This window comes from Rosa rugosa, chromosome 5 (genome assembly GCF_958449725.1).
Source record: "Rosa rugosa chromosome 5, drRosRugo1.1, whole genome shotgun sequence".
In the NCBI taxonomy this organism is placed as follows: domain Eukaryota; kingdom Viridiplantae; phylum Streptophyta; class Magnoliopsida; order Rosales; family Rosaceae; genus Rosa; species Rosa rugosa.
In genome coordinates, this window is record NC_084824.1 from 3,296,104 (window position 1) to 3,319,275 (window position 23,172).

The 23,172-nt window shown below is 38.2% G+C and overlaps 2 protein-coding genes and 1 pseudogene across 2 annotated transcripts; all 3 read right to left on the bottom strand.

Moving 5' to 3' along the window:
- The window catches only part of LOC133712783 (receptor protein kinase TMK1-like), a 138,741-nt pseudogene that overhangs the window by 95,258 nt on the left and 20,311 nt on the right, over nucleotides 1–23,172 (bottom strand).
- LOC133712795 (uncharacterized) lies at nucleotides 711–1,637 on the bottom strand. The gene is made up of 2 exons (XM_062138906.1): nucleotides 1,152–1,637; nucleotides 711–1,073 (listed from the first exon to the last, which is right to left on the bottom strand). Exons 1-2 carry the CDS (start codon nucleotides 1,373–1,375, stop codon nucleotides 929–931), a joined length of 369 nt encoding a protein of 122 aa, XP_061994890.1. The 5' UTR covers nucleotides 1,376–1,637; the 3' UTR covers nucleotides 711–928.
- LOC133712781 (THO complex subunit 2) lies at nucleotides 5,575–22,300 on the bottom strand. The gene is made up of 32 exons (XM_062138889.1): nucleotides 22,005–22,300; nucleotides 21,753–21,878; nucleotides 21,277–21,318; nucleotides 20,956–21,015; nucleotides 20,741–20,803; nucleotides 20,306–20,386; nucleotides 20,118–20,186; nucleotides 19,963–20,010; nucleotides 19,783–19,851; nucleotides 19,565–19,698; nucleotides 18,458–18,533; nucleotides 18,125–18,318; nucleotides 17,892–17,972; nucleotides 17,406–17,616; nucleotides 17,069–17,311; nucleotides 16,901–16,981; nucleotides 16,654–16,773; nucleotides 16,497–16,556; nucleotides 15,793–15,920; nucleotides 12,587–12,683; nucleotides 12,356–12,484; nucleotides 12,093–12,196; nucleotides 11,712–11,892; nucleotides 11,427–11,608; nucleotides 10,488–11,094; nucleotides 10,240–10,344; nucleotides 9,621–9,776; nucleotides 9,457–9,537; nucleotides 8,812–9,273; nucleotides 7,301–8,365; nucleotides 6,256–6,584; nucleotides 5,575–5,900 (listed from the first exon to the last, which is right to left on the bottom strand). The coding sequence occupies exons 1-32, from the start codon at nucleotides 22,137–22,139 to the stop codon at nucleotides 5,834–5,836; spliced, it is 5,586 nt and encodes a 1,861-aa protein (XP_061994873.1). The 5' UTR covers nucleotides 22,140–22,300; the 3' UTR covers nucleotides 5,575–5,833.

Consider the following 23,172-nt stretch of genomic DNA (forward strand, 5'->3'; position numbering starts at 1 on the left):
TGTAGTGATTAAACATCCTTTTGTATTTTGTCTCGTATGAAATTTCAGCTATTACTATGGAAGTTATGTGTTTTAGTTGTGTTGTTGTATTCCATTAGTTAAGTTTTATGAAATACTCTCACACGTCACCACTCAATACACAGTTCGTTCACTTGCTACTTTGGGTATCTCTAGATGAACCATAGGTAGAATTGTGTACTTTTTCCTATCGTGCAGGTGTCAAATATCGTATGAGTTTTCACATTCGCAAGTGATTTAGATACCTATCATTTATGAGTTTACATTTTGTGTCTATCAATCAGGGAATAACTTAGGTACAATAAACCGTGGGTAAAATTGCATAATTTTGTCTACTATTCAGGTGTTACATATATTGACTAACTTTGGTAGCATAAACCCTAGGTAATATTGAATAAATTTGCCTACCATTCAGGTGTTTAACATCTAGTGGGTTTTAATATACGCAACTAATTTAGGTACCTATTATCCAGAAAGTTCACAATTTGTACGTAAATCGTCCAGCGAATGCCTTATGCACCTATAACTCCGGTTTCAGGAAATGCATTCTGCTACCTATACTATATGAAACTACTTCACGACCCTCCCCCCTTATGCCCAGGGAAAATCACAAACTACCAGACTTTCCCATAATATTGCCTCCAACGTAAAGACAACCCTATTCACCCCATTAACCCTGTTTAATTGTGCATAAAAAAAATTTATTCAGAAATAAAATGATTTCCACACGATCCATCGTGTTTTAAGAAACACACTTTAATCATACAAATTCTCAAACATTGCAAAAAATACATATAAGATCACTTTAAGCATCCACAATCATTAACATTCCAGAAAAGACATAAAAACTGATGAAAGGCCTTCCAAATGGCATTCTTGTCCCTCCCAAACTCCTTACACAAAGATGAGCCTAACCGTCATTGTTGTCACTTAAGAACCTTCCCAAAACATGTGCTCTCTGCTGAGTCATGGCACCTTTTTTAAAGGTAGACTCTAATTCAAGACCTTCCGATAATCGCTTGATAATGTACGTCACAGCAATCCCGCTGTCCACACTGTACATTAGAAAACAAATGAATAAGCTCATACACACACATATTAGGAGTGCTGATAGTAAGGAACAAGATAATTACCTGGAAGGATCTTGTTTAGGACATTCCTTGCTTGAAATAATAGGGAAATGATGAACATTATTCCTTCCCAACCAGGTAAGCAAGTCCCTGTCTTTGCTTGATACATTGAACGTAAATAGACTCACTTGCCCTTCTCTTTTCACATGTTTCCATATCATCTTGCTCTTAATAATTGATTTACCCTTATCTTTCAAAAATGCCAAGCGTAATAGTGTTAGATACATCTTTGATTAGTTGCTCCAGGATCACCTTGGACAACCTTTTCACTCCAGGGAATCGTCTTTTAATGAAGTCAGAATCCCCTTTTCTCTTCTTCTGGTTAAGGTTGATCTCACGACCTTCAATATTCAAACCAAACAGTTCTGGAATGTCACCTACAGATATGGTACCAGTAATTTCCCCAAACTGAAACAAGTTTTTTTCCTTGTCAAAGCATTTTAAAAGAGAAACGATGTCACTATTAGACTTCCTACAAGCAGAGTCTATTATTTGCCACTTATAAAAAGCTCTAAACAAATCCTTGAACGGTTGGACTCTATCAGATCAAGCTTCACTTCAGTAATATCTGCCCTTAACTCGTCGGTCATAACACGTCCAAACTTGAGAAGGTCGCACCTAAATTCCAGGTAATGTACTCTTTAGCCATCAAAATTAACTTGTAGTATCTATTGAGAAACAAGAAGATGAAACAAAAACCTGCAATCAAGAACTTGTATAGTCTATCATACCTACTCAATAGCAAAAACCTAGAACCATCACAAAACAAATACCTCTTCGTCAGGAGCACACATACCTTTTGAATAGGTAGCAACCACAATACTCATCAACCGTACCAATCGGATATGCTGTCGAACACAAGCAACCCACCAACCTCTGATTGTGCAATCCATTTATATCACAAGCTTGTAGAGATATTGACACCGGCTTTGAATGTACAGATTAGACTCTTCAATATGGAGATTACGTAACCTCCAACCCAGAGGAGAATTTTCAATTGCTGAAATCAAGGGTTGAATAATTTTGGGCGACGTCTATGGGCAGCCGTTTCATGATCGACTTCCATCGGCAACAAATCTAGATTTTATTATCAATCCTATTTAATAGGTGAATGGGGAATTTGATAGTGGCAGCTTTAGTAATTTTTAACAACATTGGGTTTTATTATTTATTCTATTTAATAGGTTTTTTTATTTTGCATAAAAAAAATTAATTGATTTGGGTGTATATTAAAACACTCTTATGATTGGGTTTATTCTAAAAGAGGTGTGTCAATTTGGGCATAGAATCAAATTCCCCTTCTTTCTTTTAAGTTGAATTCAATATAAAAAGGGCAACATCCATAAAAATTTTCTCATGCAAACCATATCTTCTTATTGATAGACCTCATTTGCTGAAGCTGCTTCTTCAATTTTAATACAGGAAGTAATGAATCACGAAATCTAGTAGAAAGGTAATAAGCAACTAAAATAGTAGTGTTTTACAGGAAAAAATAAAAAAATTAATAGTCACCAGCCGCTTCAGAAAACAGACTGGAGAACATAACCTTGTATCTTCTATACCATTCTCATTCATCTATAGCTGCAGGACTACCTCGCTGGCCTACTTTCTTTCTGTCTTCTTCAATGTCCACCGGCATGATCAGTATTTGTGCAAAAGGTGCAATCCATTGCAAGGAGTCCTTCAATTCCAAATACTCTCTACTTCCCACTATTGGTGGATTCGGCATCCACGCCTGCAAAGTGGAAGTATTAGGCAATAGGTCAAAGGAGGTCTTCTTTCTGTAATTCTTAGGAACAATGAGTGCATGGACATCTTGATTGTAGAGGTTTATTTTATAGCAGTAGCTAAATCTTCCAAAAAAGCTCATCAGACTAGGAAAATGTGTCAAATATGACGGGAACCATTCTTGGTCGAAAAGTTCCCCAACTAAAATTGTGGCCTCATAGGCTTTAACAGAAACATTGGCACTCAAATAACCATCAAAGAACTCGAAGAATTCGACATATTGGTTAATGATTTTGGCCTCTAGTGCACGATGGCTTCCCAATAAAGAAAATTCCCCGAGGTAATCAACACAAATGTTTATATATTTCAAGTTGAAGGAATTATTCAAGATCATCTTTTCACATTTTGCATCCGGCAGTGAGACAAATGTAAAAGATTCAAGATTGAAGGCATGAACAACTCGAATATCATCAAGCTGGCAATACTTTACTTCCAAGGACTTGAGACTTGAGCAGCAAACATAACACTTGGAGTTTCCAATCGAACAATCAGTTAATGACAGGTACTCAATGGAAGGGCACTCAAATAAAACAGAATAGAGTTCTAGGTCAGTAAAAAACCGTGCAGTTTTGAAGGACAGAGTTTTCAAAGACGGAAAAAATCGCCCAGGAGTTGAAAAATGTCTTGCTCGAACGTGCGGGATTCTCACATACTCTAGTTTTAGACTAGTTAAAGATTTTGCACTAGCATTAATGGCCACCCAAGGCATGCGGTAGAAGCGGTTGTAGTCAAAATAACTTTCCACGGCGTGCTCACTGACAATTCCATATTGTTTTGGATTCATTTTAGGACTGATATCCAACTCTTTGAGGCCTCTCGCACATGCATATTTCAACCACTTGGTTATGGTAGAAGAATCTCGACGCCCATACATCCTCATGTGAAGACTTAGTTTATCTAGGAGCTCTTTACGGTCGTATTTCTCACGATAATCTAAATACCCCTTCAAAAAGTTGATGAACCTCTTGTGTTGATGTTGGTAGTGACCGTAACCATTAAGGTTGTGGCGGTCAAAATCATCATCCTCGTTAAAATTTAGTTCAGGGAATGAAGAGACTGCAGCTTGCCATTGTTTGGAAAGAAAGCTCACCTGGATGGCAGCTTTAGTGGGAAGGAGTCGAAGGATTTTGTCAATAACAAGGTCAGGTAAGTTGTGAAGGTCAGCCATGTGAGGTGATCCCAATGTGCTGATGGCCATTAGCGTTTTGGTTATGGTCGACATATCTGATCGATGTTGGTGCCATTAAATAAGGAATCTAGTCTTTCATTGTTTGCCAAGGAAAGGAATTGAAATCTTATTTGTAAAAGGCTTTAGAGAAAAATGCACGAACAGTGTCTGGACATTCTGAGGACTGTTAAAGTGATACCTAGACTTTAAAACTTATCAATGTGATACCTGGACTTATATTTTCTTATCAATGTAGTATCTATGCCAATTTTCCGTCACTACTCCGTCAAGTTGACCACGTATGACGCATGTGAGGTCGAAATGAGGACAAAATGACTAATATGCCCTCAAATTGCTTTTTTTTTTTTTATCTAAACCATGATTTAATATAAATAAAATAATTAATTTAAATAAGTTTCAAAATTAAGAGAGAGAAATAAAGGAAGAATTAAAAAAAAATCTTCTTCTCTCTCATTCATCATCAGTTACCCATAATCGATTGGCCTCCGGCTTCACTCTCAATTCTCTGGCCTGCAATTGCAATTCCTCTGATTGAGAGCTTGCATTCAAGTTGACCACACTGTCCTTAAATCCGTGGCTATCTTTTCCATTATCTTTTGTGGAAATCGAAACCTAGTACGGCATTTGGTGAAGATTGAAGAAAGGGGTCGGGGAAGACTTTAGAGCCTAAATCAGCTCCATTAGGGATTGATCAGTTTCTCAAAACCCTAATAGAGAGGAGAGGAGATTGAACGAGGACTTCGAAAGCTTGTTTCTTTGAAATTGAATTGGGGCTGGTGTTTGGGAAATTGAAAACTTTATTTTCTGGTGTCGCAGTTGGGCCAGAGGCCGAAGTTGCCGGCGAGATCGAGGAAGTTGCATGTACGACTGGTTTGGAGATGGTGTTGCATGTCGGAAACGACTGAGAGGATGGTGGGGTGGGATTGGAGCTGTGATTTGAGAGTGCGGGGCTGGCGGGGTCTGAGTTTCCGATCAATAGTGTATACAAGGGGGGAGTCGTCCTCAAGGGCGGTTGGAGCGGGTGGCAAAGCCTCTGCACAATTTCAGTTTGCCGTGGGATTTGAAGTGGGGGAACCAAAAGGTGGATTCCAATGGCGAACATCGGCGGGGTTTGATCGAAGATCAGCGGGGTTTTTTTTTTTTTTTTTAGGAGATTCAACTTTTATTTTCATTATAATAATTTATTCAATTTTTATTTTCAATTTTAAATTTATTCATTTAAGGTCAAACTTGACGGTGCCGTGACGGAAAATTAACATAGGGACTAAGGTAACGAGAAAATATAAGTCAAGGTATCACATGGATAAGTTTTAAAGTTCATGTATTACTTTGACAGTCCAATCCTCAGAGTGTCCAGACACTATTCGTGTACATTTTTCCCTAACTTTTAATCCGAATATTTGGACTGTTCTCCTTCTAATAAAGAAATAAAATTAAAGAGATTTGAAGTTTTTGGATTTTCAAAAAGATGCTCTGCGCCAGGATAATTTTACTTACTAACTGTACAGTTGTGGACACTTTAAGGAATTTACAATGGTACACTCGAAATAAGAAGGAGCGTCTATCACTACCCAATTATGGGATTGTACAAATTAACGACTAATTAGCCATGAATATATTCTTTTACAACAAATCTGTTACAAAACCAAGAACACTGGACAAGTACTCTGGATGCATAGTGTACATCTAGCCAGCATTCTGAAATGTTCTAATTCTTCCGATGCCTTCGTTTCTGTTCACCTCTTTGCCTTTTACTGTCATCCCAGTCGTACATCCTGCAACATGGTTAAGGACTCACAATACACTTGCACAGAACTGAACTGACCTACAACATATATACATACATACATGCACGCACAGCAATGCTCATGATAGATCTCAACATAGTTGTGAAAATAGGATTCCATTCAGCACTTGCGGATACTATGAAACCTATCGCATTGCATTAAACCAGGCTACACCTTGCTTCGACATGAAATAAGTCAACCAGAGCACGAACATCAAATGCCAAAATAAGAATGCTTCATTTGTACAAAGTTGCATATTCCATAAATGCACATGCGAGCAAACAGTTGATAGATTCAGGCAGGACAGAAGAAAATATAACTGAAAATAAGCATTTAAGGATACGGGTCTGTATCACGGCGGGTCATCTTGCTGGATACTTCTTTACCATGAATCCTCAGACTTGATTCCTCCATGTAACCTGTGCGCGTGACAATGGGTCCTTTCCGTTCTCCCCTATCTCTTCCATCGTATGACTGGGACAAGTTAATAGAGAGGGGAGGGGGAGGGTGAACTGGTGAGTACTCACCAGCTTCCCCAGAAGCCAGATGTTCTCGTTTAAGTTTCCGCCTCTTAGAAGCTGCAATTGAGTCTGAATCCTCCTTCAAGAGGTTGGCTTTCTCCCTTTCTTTCTCCCTCTCCCGCTCCCTTTCCCTCTCCCTGTGCTCTTCCACCTATATACAGCAAAAGACAGCGAGTTATTTAATTTCTAAGCAGCAAATCAGTACAAAACTTGCAAATTAACAGAAAAGCAAGGTTTATCTTGATGGAAAACTCATAGCGTGTGGCCATAAAGCCACAATGAAACAGAACAGAATCATGTATAAACTCACAAGTCATCGGGTTTTATACCAGCTGGCATGATGAAGTTACCAAAGGTGATTGTCCCAAAGACTAAATATTCATAATGAAAAAAGCAAATAAAGATGGCCCTTCAGGTTTCTAGAAAGAATGTCATCCCATCAGTTAAACAGTTAAGACAGACAATTAAACTGACAGTGTAGCAATTTTGAAACAGTAGGTTGGTATGTGGCGAAAGTAGAATCAAAGGGCAAGATGAAAATGACCGTGTGAGGAGCTCTTATTGGTGTCATGGTCTCATTGATGCCACATCATTAGTCAACGGTCAAACTGACAATTAAGTACAAAAGGTATAAAATTCTTAAAATTTTAAAACAACCAACCCAAAAAAATAGGGTAGTAATGTCATTTCCCACGAATATTATATGGAATACGAGCAGGCAACCATTATCAAAAATTATTTCCATCACCAAGATATTGCTTAAATTGATTGGTTTAAGACAACATTGTCAATATAACGTGTTCTAAACACTACATACCTTTATTATAACTGCACAGCTAAATTGTAAAAACTAGTACCAATACATACCTTTACTGAGGTCCCCTCACGATCATCACGCTTTCTCTCTCGAAAATCATCTTCTCTTCTACGCTTTGAATCATCTTGAGAAATTGAGGAATTTTCTTCAGATCGTCTACGTTCCTTCTCATCATGTCTCGGAGAAAGCCTTTGAGTATGCCTTGTAGTTGCAGTCCTTCTATCTGAATCTTCATCTCTTCTTCCAGAACTAACAGATTGAGGAACAATGTGAGGAGGTAAGGGCGGTGGTGGAGGTAAGCTTTGCCCGTGATATCGATCATCAACATGAGATTTTTCAGCAGAAATATCACTGTAACGCCCTTTACCTTTCTCATCCTTAGATTTGTCAGGCAGTCTATCAAAACTCCTATCTGTACCCCTCTCTTGCAATTTCTCAGCTGAATGATCCCTTCCATGTCTCTCCATTGACCTATCTCTGGATCTCTCAACTAAATCATCTCCGCGTGACTTATCAGGACGGTCCAATCTTTCCCTGTGATCCTTATCATGTCTTTCACTTCCTTTATCTTTAGACCGATCTGAAGCCTTTTCAGTGGCCTTATATACACTTCTATCATCGCTTCCTGATTTGTCAAGATCCAACAGTCTAGCATCAACGGACCTCTCTCGGTCAGTCAAGCGAGCTTCACCCTCAAAATCTTTCATTTCAGCCTCCCCTTTCCGGCGTTTACTTTGTCTATCTGTTTCTTCTGCAGGGCTGGTTCTTTTTTGAAGTTTATCACTGGACTTTGAAAGTGTAGCAGAACTATCATGTCTAGGAGAATGAACAAATCGAGAAGAAGGGGGCCTTGCTGCATCAGAAACCTCAGCACCCTCTTCCTTTGAAGAAGGGATCCTTGTATTGGAAAACTTTGCAGATCCAGCCTCCACTTTTGATTCAATACCTAACGAAGCTGAACCTTTGCCCGAGGATGATACCGTGCTACCATTTGCGGTGATGGAAGAAGCATTAGTAGCTCCAGCTGCTTTTCCAGATCTACTTTCGTCCTTCGCAAGATCTTGTTTCAATGGCTTAGCCCCAGCAGGAACAGACCGTTTTGCTTGGGCCCTCAACTGTCAGCAGAGGAAAACAGATTTTAAGAAAACAGAACGTTTCAATGATGTCATTTAATAATGAAACCCACATTTTGTTATTTCATCAAACTAAAATGAAATGCTCAGAGTGGGAGAAGGATGACAAAGCCAATCTCTATCAATCACGACAAATCTACACATTTAACTCTGTTCTGGCAATGAAAATTTACAAACAATTCTTAAACTAATGTGTCCAAGTAATCAGGAAATTCTTTGGAAACTCAAATGGTAAAGATCAATATACGGGTGGAGATGCATAGGGGAAAAGAATGTGATAGCACTAGCAACATCTTGTAACTAAGCATGATCATGAGGTGCCTCAAGTGCTTCCATGGAAAAATAACAGCAAGTGATGCCTAAACAACAGCTTGAGTGTAATGAAATATTCGAACACAAAAGACAGTTGTTTCTCCCAAAAATAATACCTCAGATTCTGAAGTGGTCTTTGCGGCAAGTTTTCCCATATTTTCATCTGGCGTTCGATTTGAGATTTCGTTCACTTGTACTTGATTTTCGATAGGCCTTGATGTTCCAGATTGTAAAGTAGCTGATGGCACGGATGCCTGAGCATCTGAGCCATTCACCAATGAGGCACCTTTCAGTTTTAGATGCCCTTGGTCAGATTTTGCAGTTGAGATACTTTCTGCTCTTTCCAACCTCCCATCTGCAGGTTTGGTTTTTGACACGTGGTCTCTAGCTGAGTTTATTAATTCTGAGTGTTGGGAGACAAGGTTTCCTGCTCTTCCGCCAACAGGTTCGGTTTGAGAATTATTAACGGCAGGACCACTCTGTATAGCTCCTGAATTACTGGCTGAAGGCTTTGAAGATGCTGTCGACTTTAATTCAACGTATCCCATACAAAATTCTTCATCCGAAACCAATGAAGGCTGTAAAGTATTAACAAAGTTATGAATAAAAGTAGAAATCTAAGGTAGGGATGGTAAAAGAACCCAATGGGTACCCCCGTCAGCAACCCCCAACCTCAATGGTTGCTCGCAGGGAATTCGGTTTTTTTTTTCTTTCTCATTCCCTATTCTAAGCTGAAAAATATGCCCCAATAGGTAACAAACCTTTCTAGCAGCCAAAGAAGCACCAACACTTGTTGCCAACACCTTGAGGTCCTCTCTCCCATCACCTTTGATCTTGGACACCTGCAAGTATAGGGGCAAGAACATTCACAATAATGCCACTGCAATTAAAAACCACAGAAATTGTTATTAAAAACAGCTCTTACCCGTCTTTCGAGGTTCATCCCACTCTTTTTAGTAACCGGGAAAACACTAGAAATTCTTGATAAGATTATGAGAGCGTTTCGAATTTCCATGTACTCCGGAGATTCCAGACACTGACCCAATAATCTCGTGATCCTTTGACTCCATTTCCAGTGCACCTATAAGAAATTTAAAACACTAACATATTAGAGAAAATACATGACTTGCAAGTAAGTCCAAGGAAGGACTTCATAGCATGGTCATAAACAAATGGCATGCAATATTTATGGTTACAAGACCATTGAGAAAGAATCATACTATTGGAATAGGTTCAAGTATACAGCTGAACCACAGACTATGCATTATACAGATGTTTGTGCATGAGTAAAAAGGAAGCAGAAAATTTGAATCGTGTAACAAAAACTCAAAAAACCAGCACATGAGCACAGAACTGGAGATGCCAGCACATCTGAGAGAGTTCATGGGCATTTTTTAATGATTACAATAAGCTACCGCTATAAAGATCCCAGGAGTACATGAACTGGTCAAATGTACTGACCTTGATTAGTTATTTATTTATAAGATTGGTCCTGCAAGCTTAGTGCAAGTTAACATTAAATAAAGAGATGCCCATGAACTCACCTTGACAAACTGGCCATATCGGACCCGCTGGCTATCTGGAAACCTATAGTAGACAGCAAATCCTGGCATGTTTCCGCACTCGCGCTCATAAATAGATTCATCACTCTGTTAAAGAAGCATGATACCATAAATCCAATCAAAAATGGGAAAAGAATATACGAGAGTTTCAAGTACTATCAAAAGACCCTTTTATATGACACATAACCCGTAAGATTAATGCGCATGAATGAAAAGAAATAAATTATCACCTTCCAATAGTAAGCAATTTTCAAGGTCTCACAGAGAAACTTCCCCAGTCTACCAACTTCAGATTCAGTGCAGCAGCATATCATAGGCTGTAAGGTTCTACATATAAGAACATCCATGTGGTTGACTGTGTTAAAAAATGGTGTCCCCAGGGAATGAAGAGTGTGCACAAACATGGCACAATAGACAGCATCTGGCATGCTGAAAGTACAGCGAGGAAATATACAACGCTGAAGGAATTCCATGTTGATCTTTAAAGTATCAAGACAAGAACTCAACCATTTGTCCTTCTCACGCGATAAGCGTTTACGAACAGATGCAACATGTTCCTCATGTTTACGGAGTTCACTAGTCAGGCGATCTATGGTATCCTGAATTCTTTCCTTCTCTTTCTTCCGTTTGGTTATTGCAGAAATTGAATTATCAGGCTGCTCTTCCAGAACTTTAAGAGAAGCCTGCTGTTTCGCAATTTCAGATTCATAACAATTTCTAGGGACATAAAGATCATAGAGTGTGAGCCCCCAAAATGTAGCATAAAGATCAGGGGACAAACTATTCCAGGCTCTTGCAGGCAACATAGCTTTAGCAGTATGAAGAAGATCCAACCACCTGATTAAAATCATATACATATTGCAAGGGAACGGAAGTCAATTAGAAAAGAGAGTATGTCAATATATGTGTAAAAGAAAAAAACTGTATCTCAACTGAATACAAAACCATTTTGTGCCAACTATTGCTAAAATAAAAGCGAAATAGATCAAAAACTAAAATGCATCTGGGCGAACATATAGATATGACTGAAAAAAAAAAAAAAAAAAATTGTGTGTGCGTGAATCTGTAATGCAAAAACTACTAAATGATACATAACCAACCATTTGCATCAAAATCACCTCAATATACAATAAGACAAAAGGCCAAAAAGTATTTTTTGGGACAATTACGTTATAGGGTTCCATGTAGACCCGAGATCCAGAACCACGTTGCCAGAGTTCTGTACAGCTTCAGACTCTGAATTTGCAGATGTGATACTTTGAGCATCATTATTGTCTAGAGGCCAGAAGACATCAGAACTCGCGGGGCTCTTGAAGAGCCTCATTACTGGGCGATAAATTAAGAAAGCAACCTATGTCACAGAAACAATACTAAGATATGAGTGTAAAAAGAATGACTATAAAGCACACATAATTCTTCAGGAGGGAGGGGGAGGGGGAGAGAGAGAGAGGAACCTCAGGATCAAGGTGGTATTTATGGACAAGATCATCAAGTGAAGGAATTAGCTGAGCATAAGCTGATGCCGATGGCATGGCACTGCAAAGAAATTCCACATACTGAAGGAGTGCTCCATGACATCTATCAAACTGCTCGCTAACCATCTTAATATAAGGCGCATCTGCATCTATTATGACCCTGCAGAAAGCATGAAAATCTAGTCAGGTATCTGACTCACTTGACTTGCATAAAATAGTATTCCTTGTGCATGAAGAAAATCATATCTAGGTGTGAAGAGAGATGTTTTATCAGGATGTTATTTCTGGGCTAGATTGTCATATAGCAGCACAATGCTAAACAAGAAACAATAACTAAATAAAATAAGCTCTATGGCTTACAAAGAACGATGCTGAGCAAGATGTAACAAAAGAGGGATTGCCAGCTTGGTTTCATCCTTTGGAAGCAGTGAGTCCCTTAGCCTGTTTGTGGACTTGAGTAGTTGCTGTTCACAAATAGAAAACCATCATTATTATCTTTCCCAGTTAGGTAAGTGAAAAAACCATAACATGTTTTTATAAGCAAGAAATACTGCTCAATATTTTAAACACGCCAAATATTAAAAAAAAAAAATCTACTCATACAATCAAACATTACAAGGCACCTTGTTATGTCGAGTAACACCAAAACCAGTGGCGTGATGACGGAGAGTCTCACCCCCTGCCATGGCATCCAGCTGATCTTCAGTAAGGTCCTCTGTGTGATGGACATTTGCCATTTGCTGAATAAGCTCCTGATGTAATCAGAAAATACCAATTCAATCGTTGCAATCCTTAAACACCTTAAAAACTAATCATGTGACACAACCGGTATACACTGTGAACCTGAAAACTACCTGAAGAACAACAAGCTCAATTCCTTGGCCCTTTTTCAACTGATTTACAAGATACTGGAAAAGGCCTCTCAATTCCATAGATGGATATTTTTTACACCTAAAGAAAATGAAAAATTCAGGTGGTTAGCTTTCTTAAAATCTAAAAGCACATATTCCAAACTGAATTTTCAATGATAAAAGGGAAAACAAGGATACTAAAACAATATCCATAAAGCCTCAGGATATTAAAGGAAAAGAAAAAGAAAAAAGAAAAAAACAAACAAACGGGAAAACAAAGTTCAAGTACAATAAAGGTTACCAAAATTCTGACAAATATCTAACAAGTTGACATATTCAACATGGGGTTAACAAGTTTCTTACAGAAAACAAATACTTCAGATTTCAAACCAAAGACCATAATACTTCTCTCTTTTCAGACAATCTAGAATGTAATATCTTTAGACTTCATAGTTTCATCTAATCAACGAACCATTGTCTGGACAATCTAGAGTTAGCTGTTCTAAAAGTTAGTGCATCGCCCACAAGGCCATCATAAGGACAAGAGTAATTCAGTTCATTTGTAGTTTTGTTTTTTATTTTCCACTCCACCGGCTCATTTTATTTTTAGAATCTGAAAGCAATCTAAGACACCACCCACAGACCTGAAAAACCTAGCGACTATCCAGGCTAAGCAACAGAGGAACACTGCCGGACTCCCAACCTAGGGTAGGATTAGTCCTTTGAAAGTTGGTGCTATCCAGCAGGCTGTGCATCCATTGGGGCTCTTTGATACATAACGTACCATTTAGCTTTAAGAAAGCTATCAAGTGTACATAAATGCAAATAAAAAAATTTAAAGAAATAAGAACTAATATAAGACGCACACAGGCAATGAGTAAAACTTATCCCAGTAAAGATGGAATAATACACAATTAGTCCCAAACAGAAAAATTTATGTGAACCATAAGTGTAACTCTCAGCTTCCAGGATTTCAAAAAGTCTAGAGGAAAAGTTATTCAAATATGAATGCAAACCAAAAGATGAGGCAAGCATATCACAACACCCTAAAGATTTTATAAAATTATTATACGTTAAGACTGGCATCGAAAAGGAATAATAATAGCCATCTCTTAGAATACTATAACCATTAAACACTGGCCTTATATGGCATGATTAGATAGAAAAACCAAAATAAAAACCTCCCCATTTACGCATCAGCCACCTCTGGTGAAAAGTAATTTCCCCATTTGCTGTACAATTGAAAAGCCCAAAAACTCTTGTTTGACACAATGCTGCCGAACTTCTTATCATTCCTTCTAGAGGTTATAAGTTCCTCGTAGGCTGCTCTTTGATGCCTTACAATGTGCAGCACTTCCTTTTCTTTTTCGGTAGAAAAGGACAATATACCACCCATATAAATTGTAAATTGGACATAAAACATCCTGAACTACCAGTGATCTGACGTCAAACAAACCAATGAAGATACAATCAACCAGAAAAGGGAGTCAGCAGATTGCACCTCTTCTTTCTGAGAACAACCTCTGGTTTTTGAAGATCTAGTAATAGAGATACAGACAGATACCTAACTGAACCAAAACAAGTCTCAGGGATTTACGGAGTCATCTGAGGAGACAAGGACCATTAACTGAAAGCTTGTCAATCAAAACCTTCAACACATAACAATACCAATTCCACCCTCAGCACCCCACCTAACAATTCCTGAGACAACTAGGAAGCATTACTGAAAGCTCCATCACATAGAATGAGAATGTCAATCAAAATCTGAACCCATAACAAAACCCCAATCCAACTTCAGTGACCCACCAAACAGTAATCTCTTCAGGAGGCTAGCGAGAAAGTCAAACAAGAACACCAATTCATCAACTTTATAAATTAGATAGGGAAATAACAATTAGCTGTTCAGAGGATGTCTTTTAATCAGCGTTCAAATTCAGTAATTGCATCACCAAGTTCTGCCAATTCATCATACATCTCACCATAATGTTAAGAGCAGCGTTGATTATTGAATCCTCCCTGTTTTCAAAAGCAAAAACCATCTTTATGTTCCTTCTAATCTACTAATCTTCTATTTAACAAGTGCTCAAACATCCTGAAACTCATTCCAAAATGCTATACTTCTCCATTCTACCTTGTTTAACCTCCTCTAGCCTGAAAAGAGGTAAGAGGAACCTATGATAAACATCGCTTCAACATTCTGCATAACCCAATTTACTTCATAAATACCAACTCAGAATTATCCCAAATCTATCATGAAATGGGTGGCTGAATCACACAGAACTCAAGTACACTTTGTCATATTTTGCACGCCAACTATTCTGACTTCCTTATAAATGACACAAAATATTCAATGTCAATAGCATCCCTCCCAGCTACAGAATCTTTCATTCAACTAGTGCTCAAACAGCTTAAAATTCTTCCCAAAAAGCTATAATGGTCCTTAGTACTCGTCTAACATTCTACCCACCTGAAAAGAGGTCAAAGGTACCAAAGATTAACATCACCTCAACAATCCGACCAGCCCTTTTCTACTTCATTAAATATGATATCAGCATGACGCCAATCCATCAACAAGTTTCTGTTGTGAATCTCTATGCTGAACCTCGGCCAGCTGCTGGAACTGATCTCACCTTGCAAATAAAGGACACAAAATCTCCAATGTCCTTTACATCCATCCCCAGCTTCAGTCAAAGGGCCATTTGCTCAGGCTAATCTGCAACCCGGAAACTGAAGTGAAGTATCCAAGAATATATCAAGATTCTATAGAACGGTGTGTACGTTAAAAGTTGACTCTAGTTAATGTCATATCAATGCTAGAAAAAGGTTGGGAGAAAAAAAAATGAACAGAAATAGACAACTAAGTCCAATGTAACTCATTTGTACCAAACTGCTAGAAAAAGGTTGGAAAAAAACATGAATAGAAATAGACAACTAAGCCCAATGTAAATCAATTGTACGAAACTAAAATAACTGATCAACTGAGGCCAAAGCATATGACTAGCATGATAATTTTCCATGCACAAAAACGCTAATATTCCCTGAACAAAAACGCTAATTTTCCTTGAACAAGAAACAAATAAGCTGATGACATATGACATTGCTTCTTAATATATGATTGGGGATGGCAAATACACACACGCACGCGCACGCGCGCGCGCACACACACACAGATAGCATAATTTTGTCAAGGAGAAAAGAAAGGTGCATACAAGTGACCCCAAAATGAAGCCAAAGATTGAAGCCAGTCTGACAAGTTAAGCCCATCATCTTTTAGCTTATCACGCCCTCCTTGCGCCAGACGTTCAATCACAACATATTCCAGGACATCATACTCCAGCTGAACAAAAATAACAACAAAAGATCAATGGGTTTAACACAACATATGCAAATAGAATGACGGCCATTCTATAAAGAAACCCCATGAATTATCTGATTAAATTCCTGTACAACACAAGTCCACAATGATCCCATTTAAAAATAAACTTCTGATTATTAGTGCTACTGTGTTGAACTACAAGAGAACTTTCCTTTTCTATTTCTTACACAAGAAAGACCAGGTCCTATATGTCCCTCTCTGGTAAAAACCACAATTCAAAATTTTTTTTTTTTTCTCAGGAGGCACCAAAGTTAAGAAGACGTGGTCATTCAGTATCTTTCCGGATAAGTAACTTAAAGGTTAGTCAGTTCCTAAACCTATGCTAAACTTAGATTTACCGATTCTACTCCATAAAGAATCTTCTGAAAAACTCCAAGCAAGATATTCTTTAAAGTAAGAAAACTCTGAGTAAGACAAATCAGAGGAAATAAAAAAAAACACACACACACATTTGATATATAACTCAATTACCACCTTCTAGCAGTACTCACGGAGAGAAGAGCAAAATGAAACTGACAACAAAATGAAAATCCGCACCTGAGTCAAATACTTAAATGCATCTACAACAGGAGCGATCATATCTTTGTACGCCTCGATCTGCAGTAGTACCAACCCATTAATTGTTTGCACACACAAACTAGAAAGCCAAAAAATTGAAAACAGAATGTGAGTATGATCACTTATTAATCTTGACCTGATGAACAATTGTTCGAAGTACAGTCATTGGATTTGCATGAGCTAATTTTGCAACCATCCTACCCTGCTGCTTTAAATTTTCTTTTGCAAGCCGCTTCAAAATTCTTCTAGTGTCCAACTATAAAGAGGACAAAAAAAAAAAGGTGTAACACAACAATGCTTTTACAGAATACAAGATGAAAAGAAGGTTAAGGCAAGCATAATACAGAAGCCAATGAGACTAGAGAAAAGTATATGTTTGATACCTTGGCTGTTTGCCTTGCAGCTAAAACCATAGGAATCCGTTCATCTTCTTTCTCCCATTCACCATATAAACGATACCTCACCTAAAGAACAAGATTCATATAGCAAGACTACTATGAGAAAATAAATTTTCAAAGTAAAGAATCGTTTATCCCTGATATAATACCAACCTCATAAGGAAGTAGACTCATCACTTCCCAAATCTCCATTCCAACAGCTGGATTTGCAGGTACTAACTGTAAAGATGGAAGTAGACATGTCCGGAAGGCTTCCTCTACCCTTGACATTGCAACCTGACGGGGGGACCTAGCTTCCTTTAGAGGTAAACGAGGATTACTGGCAGAAACAGCTACTTCACCAGTCCTTCCAAGATCCGGAGCAGACAAGTAATAACCTCTTAATACTCTGCAAACCTACTCCAAGAACCAGACAGAAACATAGTCCTTAATTTTTTTGAAGATAAAATAAAGACAAAAGATTCCATAATATCAGATAAAAGTAATGCACCTTCTGTAGCAGCAAAGTATCACGATAAAGATAAGGCCCAACAATAGCAAGCATCTGAAAAAGTTCTTTTTTAAGTTCTATAAAAGAACCACTAGCTGATGAGTTTTCTGTGGTCATCACACCAACACTGGTTCCTGAGGATGACCCCAAGTTATTGAGACGTGCTTGACGAACCATGTCATATGCAGAGGAGATTGACTTTTCAATCAATCTGGACACAGGTATCAGAACAAATTAGAAAGGAAAAAAAAAAGGTAGAAGCACACCCCTGCCAAAGCTACTAATAGCCAGGCACCGAAAGTAATAACAAGGCTAGACAGAGCAAAGCTAATAAGTTTCAAATGCATTCAGAGATATCATGCACCTATTATACTTGTGTGCTATTGTTTCTTTATACATAAATGTGTACAAAAGGGCATTGGACAAATAAATATAACAGAAAAAGATCATACATAGCATAAGAAAAAAGAAGAGTGGAAGAAGTACCTAAACAAGCTATTACAGATTTGGATATGTTCAACAGGATTTAGAGGTGACAGACGGTCAAATAGTACGTGTGCATGATACCTGAGGTGCAAATATTAAAAAACCAGTTCAGACAATATAATCAACACCAAATAAAAGCTATTAAAGAAAGGTGAACCTTAGTTTAAATAACTTCATCTGGAATTCATTTAGCTGGAAAAGGTCAGAACCAAAATGAGTACTTAGAATCATACCAGTCATCTACAGAAAGAAAACCAGTAAGCAAGCCCAAAGTTTGATTATTTTCAAACTCTGCAGATCTTTCTCCTACTGCCTCTGAATCCATGTCTAAAGATGCAAAGAGATCTATTGTCACGTCTCCTTGTTTCTCATCTTCCATTAGATCCTTCCCAGTAGCAGCAAGATTAATTTTACCAATTTTATTAGCCTGAAAATATTAACAAATTTTCAGGTAACAATTAACGGATAAGCTAGACTTTTTAGAACTTATAAATAGACAAAAGAAAAGAAGAGAGATCATATAACGAAGTTTTCAGCCATTTAATACCCATTTAAGATGATTATACCTCATCAAGTTGCTTGGAGGAGAAAGAGCTGTAGTGCTCAAATGCCTCATCGTCCTTCGGAAGTAAATGAGCACATCTGTTGGAAGCATAAACTAATAAATATCAGGAGACCCAGAATACAGCAACCATGAAGGTCACAAAAACTAATGTCAACCACATAAAAGTGCACGTAAGTTAACAAGCTACAGTTATGCAAAATGTCAAACATAGATATAAAAATGAACTAATTCAAAAGCAGCAATATATTAAACATTATTAATACTCCTCTAACTCCATGTAGTTTTTACCAATAAGGATAATCTCACTCACGCAATAATGCAACTGCCTAAGTATAATGCCAAAAGAAGTCAGCATCATTAGGCTCGACCATCAATAACTAAATACTCTTAATAGAATTTGTTATGCAAAATGTCAAACATGGATATAAAAATGAACTAATTCAAGAGCAGCAATATCTTAAACATTCTTAATACTCCTCTAACTCCATGTAGTTTTTACCAATTACGATAATCTCACTCACGCAATAATGCAACTGCTCAAGTGTAATGCCAAAAGAAGTCAGCATCATTAGGTTCGACCATCAATAACTAAATACTCTTAACAGAATTTGTTATGCAAAATGTCAAACATGGATATAAAAATGAACTAATTCAAGAGCAGCAATATCTTAAACATTCTTAATACTCCTCTAACTCCATGTAGTTTTTACCAATTAGGATAATCTCATCACGCAATAATGCAACTGCCCAAGTATAATGCCAAAAGAAGTCAGCATCATTAGGTTCGACCATCAATAACTAAATACTCTTAATAGAATTTGTTTTATTTATCTGTTACTGACAGGGACTCTTAGTCTGCAATGAAGATTCCACCATCAACGAAAGAAGGGCATGTTTCAGAGCTCGCCCAATTGGCAAAGTCTTCGGCTTCCAAAGTGGGTACTTCTTTTCTAACCAAGTTGTGGCTAGTGCCAATGGTCCCACATAACTGGCATTCACATTGCCTCTCAAAAAGTTCAAAGAGGAGTCTTACAAGAATCATTTAAGAAACTTACAAAGTAAAAATAGCTTTCCTATCAAAGAACATACTCATCAAAGGGAAACTCACATGCTATCAAGATCAATAAAATTCTCCTTCACCAGCAAAGCCGTAAGCTTATAAAGTCCAAATGGTACAGGATCATTTACTTCCAAACGCTGGTAATGTTGAAATTTAAAACCAAGTATTTGTGAAGCATGAGACTGCAAAATAACACGTTATGAGTCAACTAGAAGTTATCAAAATAAACCTTCCAACATAAACTTAAACAATATAATGTCTGCCACCTTTGGAAAAATCGGTATCAACTCCAAAAAGACATTGTTGTCTGGCAGAAGTTCGAAACACTCCAAAACCTAATCAAACAAGGTAGTGTAAAGAAAATAGTGAATCATAAGGCATCATTTAAGTCCAACCAGGTAGAAACAAATTACAGGATATAAAGTATAATGCGTATGAAGACTTACGATATCAAAAACATGATTTGGGTCCAGATCAAAATGTCCGATCAATGACTGCAACAGAAAAATAAAACATATATAAGGATATGCAATGATGCACGGACAAAAAAAAATAAAACAAAAAAAAATAAAACGAAAAAAATAAAAATAAAACATGATACCTTTATAATGCCTATTGTTGCTCCTGCATTGTGTGATGAATTTTCTGAATTTTGGCAAAGAAGTGTAACCTGCAAGTGCAAAAGGCAGTGAATACACATAATCAGTTCTCCCAAACATGAAACATAAATTCCCATTAATGCAGCACATTGAGCAAACTTCCGAAAGATAATTTCAGTAGTAATCATACCAGCTTGGCATATCCCTCGCTCTCTTCTCGAAGAAGATTAAACTTTGTTTGCTGATATAGAAGACGGGTGTTTACTCTAACCTGCAATTAAAAGCCCACATCACTTCCGAAAGTATATCAGCCTACTGCATTTAGATATTCCTTTCCTACTCACTTTGTTGTAAGTTGTAACGAACTATTTCATTTAGATTACCCTATACCAATCATGGTCACATTTCACACATCTTTAGTTAGTGAATTTATGTATGCATTATACTCGAGTTCAAACTCGCTGTGTTGTAACAAATTATTTTATTTAGATTGCCCTATCCAATCATGGTCATATTTCACTATCTAAAGTTTGTGAATAATGAGAAGTCTAAGAGCAATAATGTGGTATTTTAGCCAAGGTCACCACCAAATGAGCACATAGCTACAAACTAATGACCTTCTTACCTCTTTACTCTTCAGTTCTTGTGCCTTTATCTTGATCATTTCAGCCTCCCACAAAAATTCTTCCTGCAATTTATAAAGCGTATATTCGTGAGTTCTGTTTTGTACAAGAAAAGAGAGAGGAGGTGGAGGAGGGGGGAATGGTGCACGCCGACAAAGGAAAAAACATGACCAGATAACCGCCAGTCAAGTTTATTAGGACAAGGATCAGTATCAACCTCACAGCGCTCCTGAAAAAGCCTTAATGGAACTAAAGAAGATTCCACCAACCATTTGGCCTGTAAAAGGGAAACCCACTAAACAATAAGTAGCCAGATCAAACAAACAAAATAACCACACCAAATCAAAAATAGAACAAGAATGGGCAGTGCGGACAAATGGAAAAGGATTTCTAGTCTTGACTAGGCATCATCAATTATATAAAAAGGATAAGAATGTTCTGTTTTACTAGAATGAAGTAGCAAGAGGACAATGAACACCAGTAACTAAGTTCAAGGCCCCTTTTTCTAATCTAGTGACTTTTAAAACCAATAACTAACCAGTTTTGTGAGACGAGCTCGATGCTCTCCGGGCATGGTAAGCTGCAAATAAATGAGTTTCTACATGTCAGGAAGAATAGGAAGAAAAACAACAACAACAATAGTAGGTTAATGATAAAAACATGAAGAACACTACGCTCGGAACATATAATCAATGTCAAAGGCATCTCCAAAGGCACTGTAATATGTCCTCCCACCATAGTAAGCCATACTCAAGCATGGAAGTAGTTTGAAGCAATCTTAAGAACATTCTACTTCCTAGTAGTTGCTTTAGAGCATGCAATCGCCACGCTCTGATTAACTTCACTCATTATCGTAAACCATCTCCATACATTTCTCCAATATGTAACAGCAAGGCTCAATTTGATTAAAGCAACTGAATTACGATCCCCACCACTAACAGTAGCATCAAAACCCTCACCGAAACGAATGCACTTAACAAATTCCAAGCATGAAAATCCATTCACAGAACTCACATCTTGAGACATTTGAGTGACAATATCTGCCAAGCTTGAAGCCAGCTCTTGCTCGGAAACCTTTTCGGAAAACTCCACCGAATCCAAAGCGGCTCTACACTTCTGAAACGGCAATTCTCCACGAACCTGAAAGCAATCAGACGCACAATTCAAATCTCCAATCCAAAAACACTCCTCCATATACATATGAACACAACACACAATCTTATCGAAAAAGAAGAAGAAGAAACAAATTGCTTTGTGAGCTCTCACCATGGTGGAGCAGAGCTCGTAGAGGAACCGAAGCATCGGAACGGGCTCCGGGAGCTTGAAGCTAGGGTTTCCGTTCTTCCATTCACGGAGGTGGTCCTCCTTAATGAGTGAGCGCTCTACGGGCGGGAGAGACATGGTCGGAGAGATGAACACGCCGGCGGGGTGAATCAGAGGAGGGGCAATGTCGTAATTGTAGGGTTTTTCATGAGAAATTTAGGGTTTTCAGGGTGATCTGAAAGCAGAGAATTGAGAGGGGGGTTTGGGCGAACGGAGATGCTTGCAGTGTTTTCTTCTCCGCTTCTTTGTTGTGACGCTGTCTTTGTGGGGATGGATATGGGCTTCTGTGGATATTCTTGGGCTTCGGTTGGGTTGGGTGTTGTGGATTTTACGACGGCCCACACATAAAGCTCGCGGCCCAAATAACAATATCTTCTAATTGATAAATTCCATTGGGCCCTTGGCAAAACAGTGTCTTTGTGTAGACATAACAAGAAAAGAAGCAAATATTACCGAATCAGCAACAAAGTAAGATCCAACCTACAACACGAGATATTAGGGGATACCTATGATGGAGTCTCTTAAAAATTGGTGATATTGGATTAGTTGACGAAGACATTAAATAATTTGGTAAACATAAGTAATATATGGTTTTATACGCATTGTGTTGGTATAAGCATGAATTTAACCTTAATAGTGTAGCCTAACAATTACGATTATAAACTATTATCGATAGTAAAACTACTAGTGAAAAACTACGTTCGAGTCTAGAGCGGCACCGCCCTTTCGGCTGGAATCCGTAGCGTTTTAGCGACACTGACCGTTAAGAGACTTTCGTCAGAGGAGTGCGACGTGTTCTGCTGGGTCGAGATTTCCTTTACCATATTTCATGAGCAGTGGAGTTGTGGAATCGGGTCCTGGTGCTTATCAATCTACGTCAGCGTAGAGTGACGGTGCATCGGTCGGTGATCGGACTCGATCTTTGAAATTGGTTGGGTTGCATTTTGGTACCTTGCAGTTTTAGGTGCTCGGACTCTAAGTAGTTGGGTGCAGCGGCCTTCATCGAAGGTTGAGTGGTGGCGAGGATGGCAGCCTGGGGTGGACATCTTCCGGAAGGCGGGACTGTGCGACAGTTTCAGGCGGCGCAGGGTGCTAACCTGTAGAGCAACTG

Excerpts from the sequence above, each read along its gene's own strand:
- LOC133712795 (XM_062138906.1), bottom strand. The coding sequence starts at position 1,375 with ATGTATCTAACACTATTACGCTTGGCATTTTTGAAAGATAAGGGTAAA. Across the intron at positions 1,074-1,151 it reads CCTAAACAAGATCCTTCCAG|TGTGGACAGCGGGATTGCTG; the intron begins GTAATTATCTTG and ends TCTAATGTACAG.
- LOC133712781 (XM_062138889.1), bottom strand. The coding sequence starts at position 22,139 with ATGTCTCTCCCGCCCGTAGAGCGCTCACTCATTAAGGAGGACCACCTC. Across the intron at positions 21,879-22,004 it reads ACGAGCTCTGCTCCACCATG|GTTCGTGGAGAATTGCCGTT; the intron begins GTGAGAGCTCAC and ends GATTGCTTTCAG. Across the intron at positions 20,011-20,117 it reads CAACAATAGGCATTATAAAG|TCATTGATCGGACATTTTGA; the intron begins GTATCATGTTTT and ends TTTCTGTTGCAG.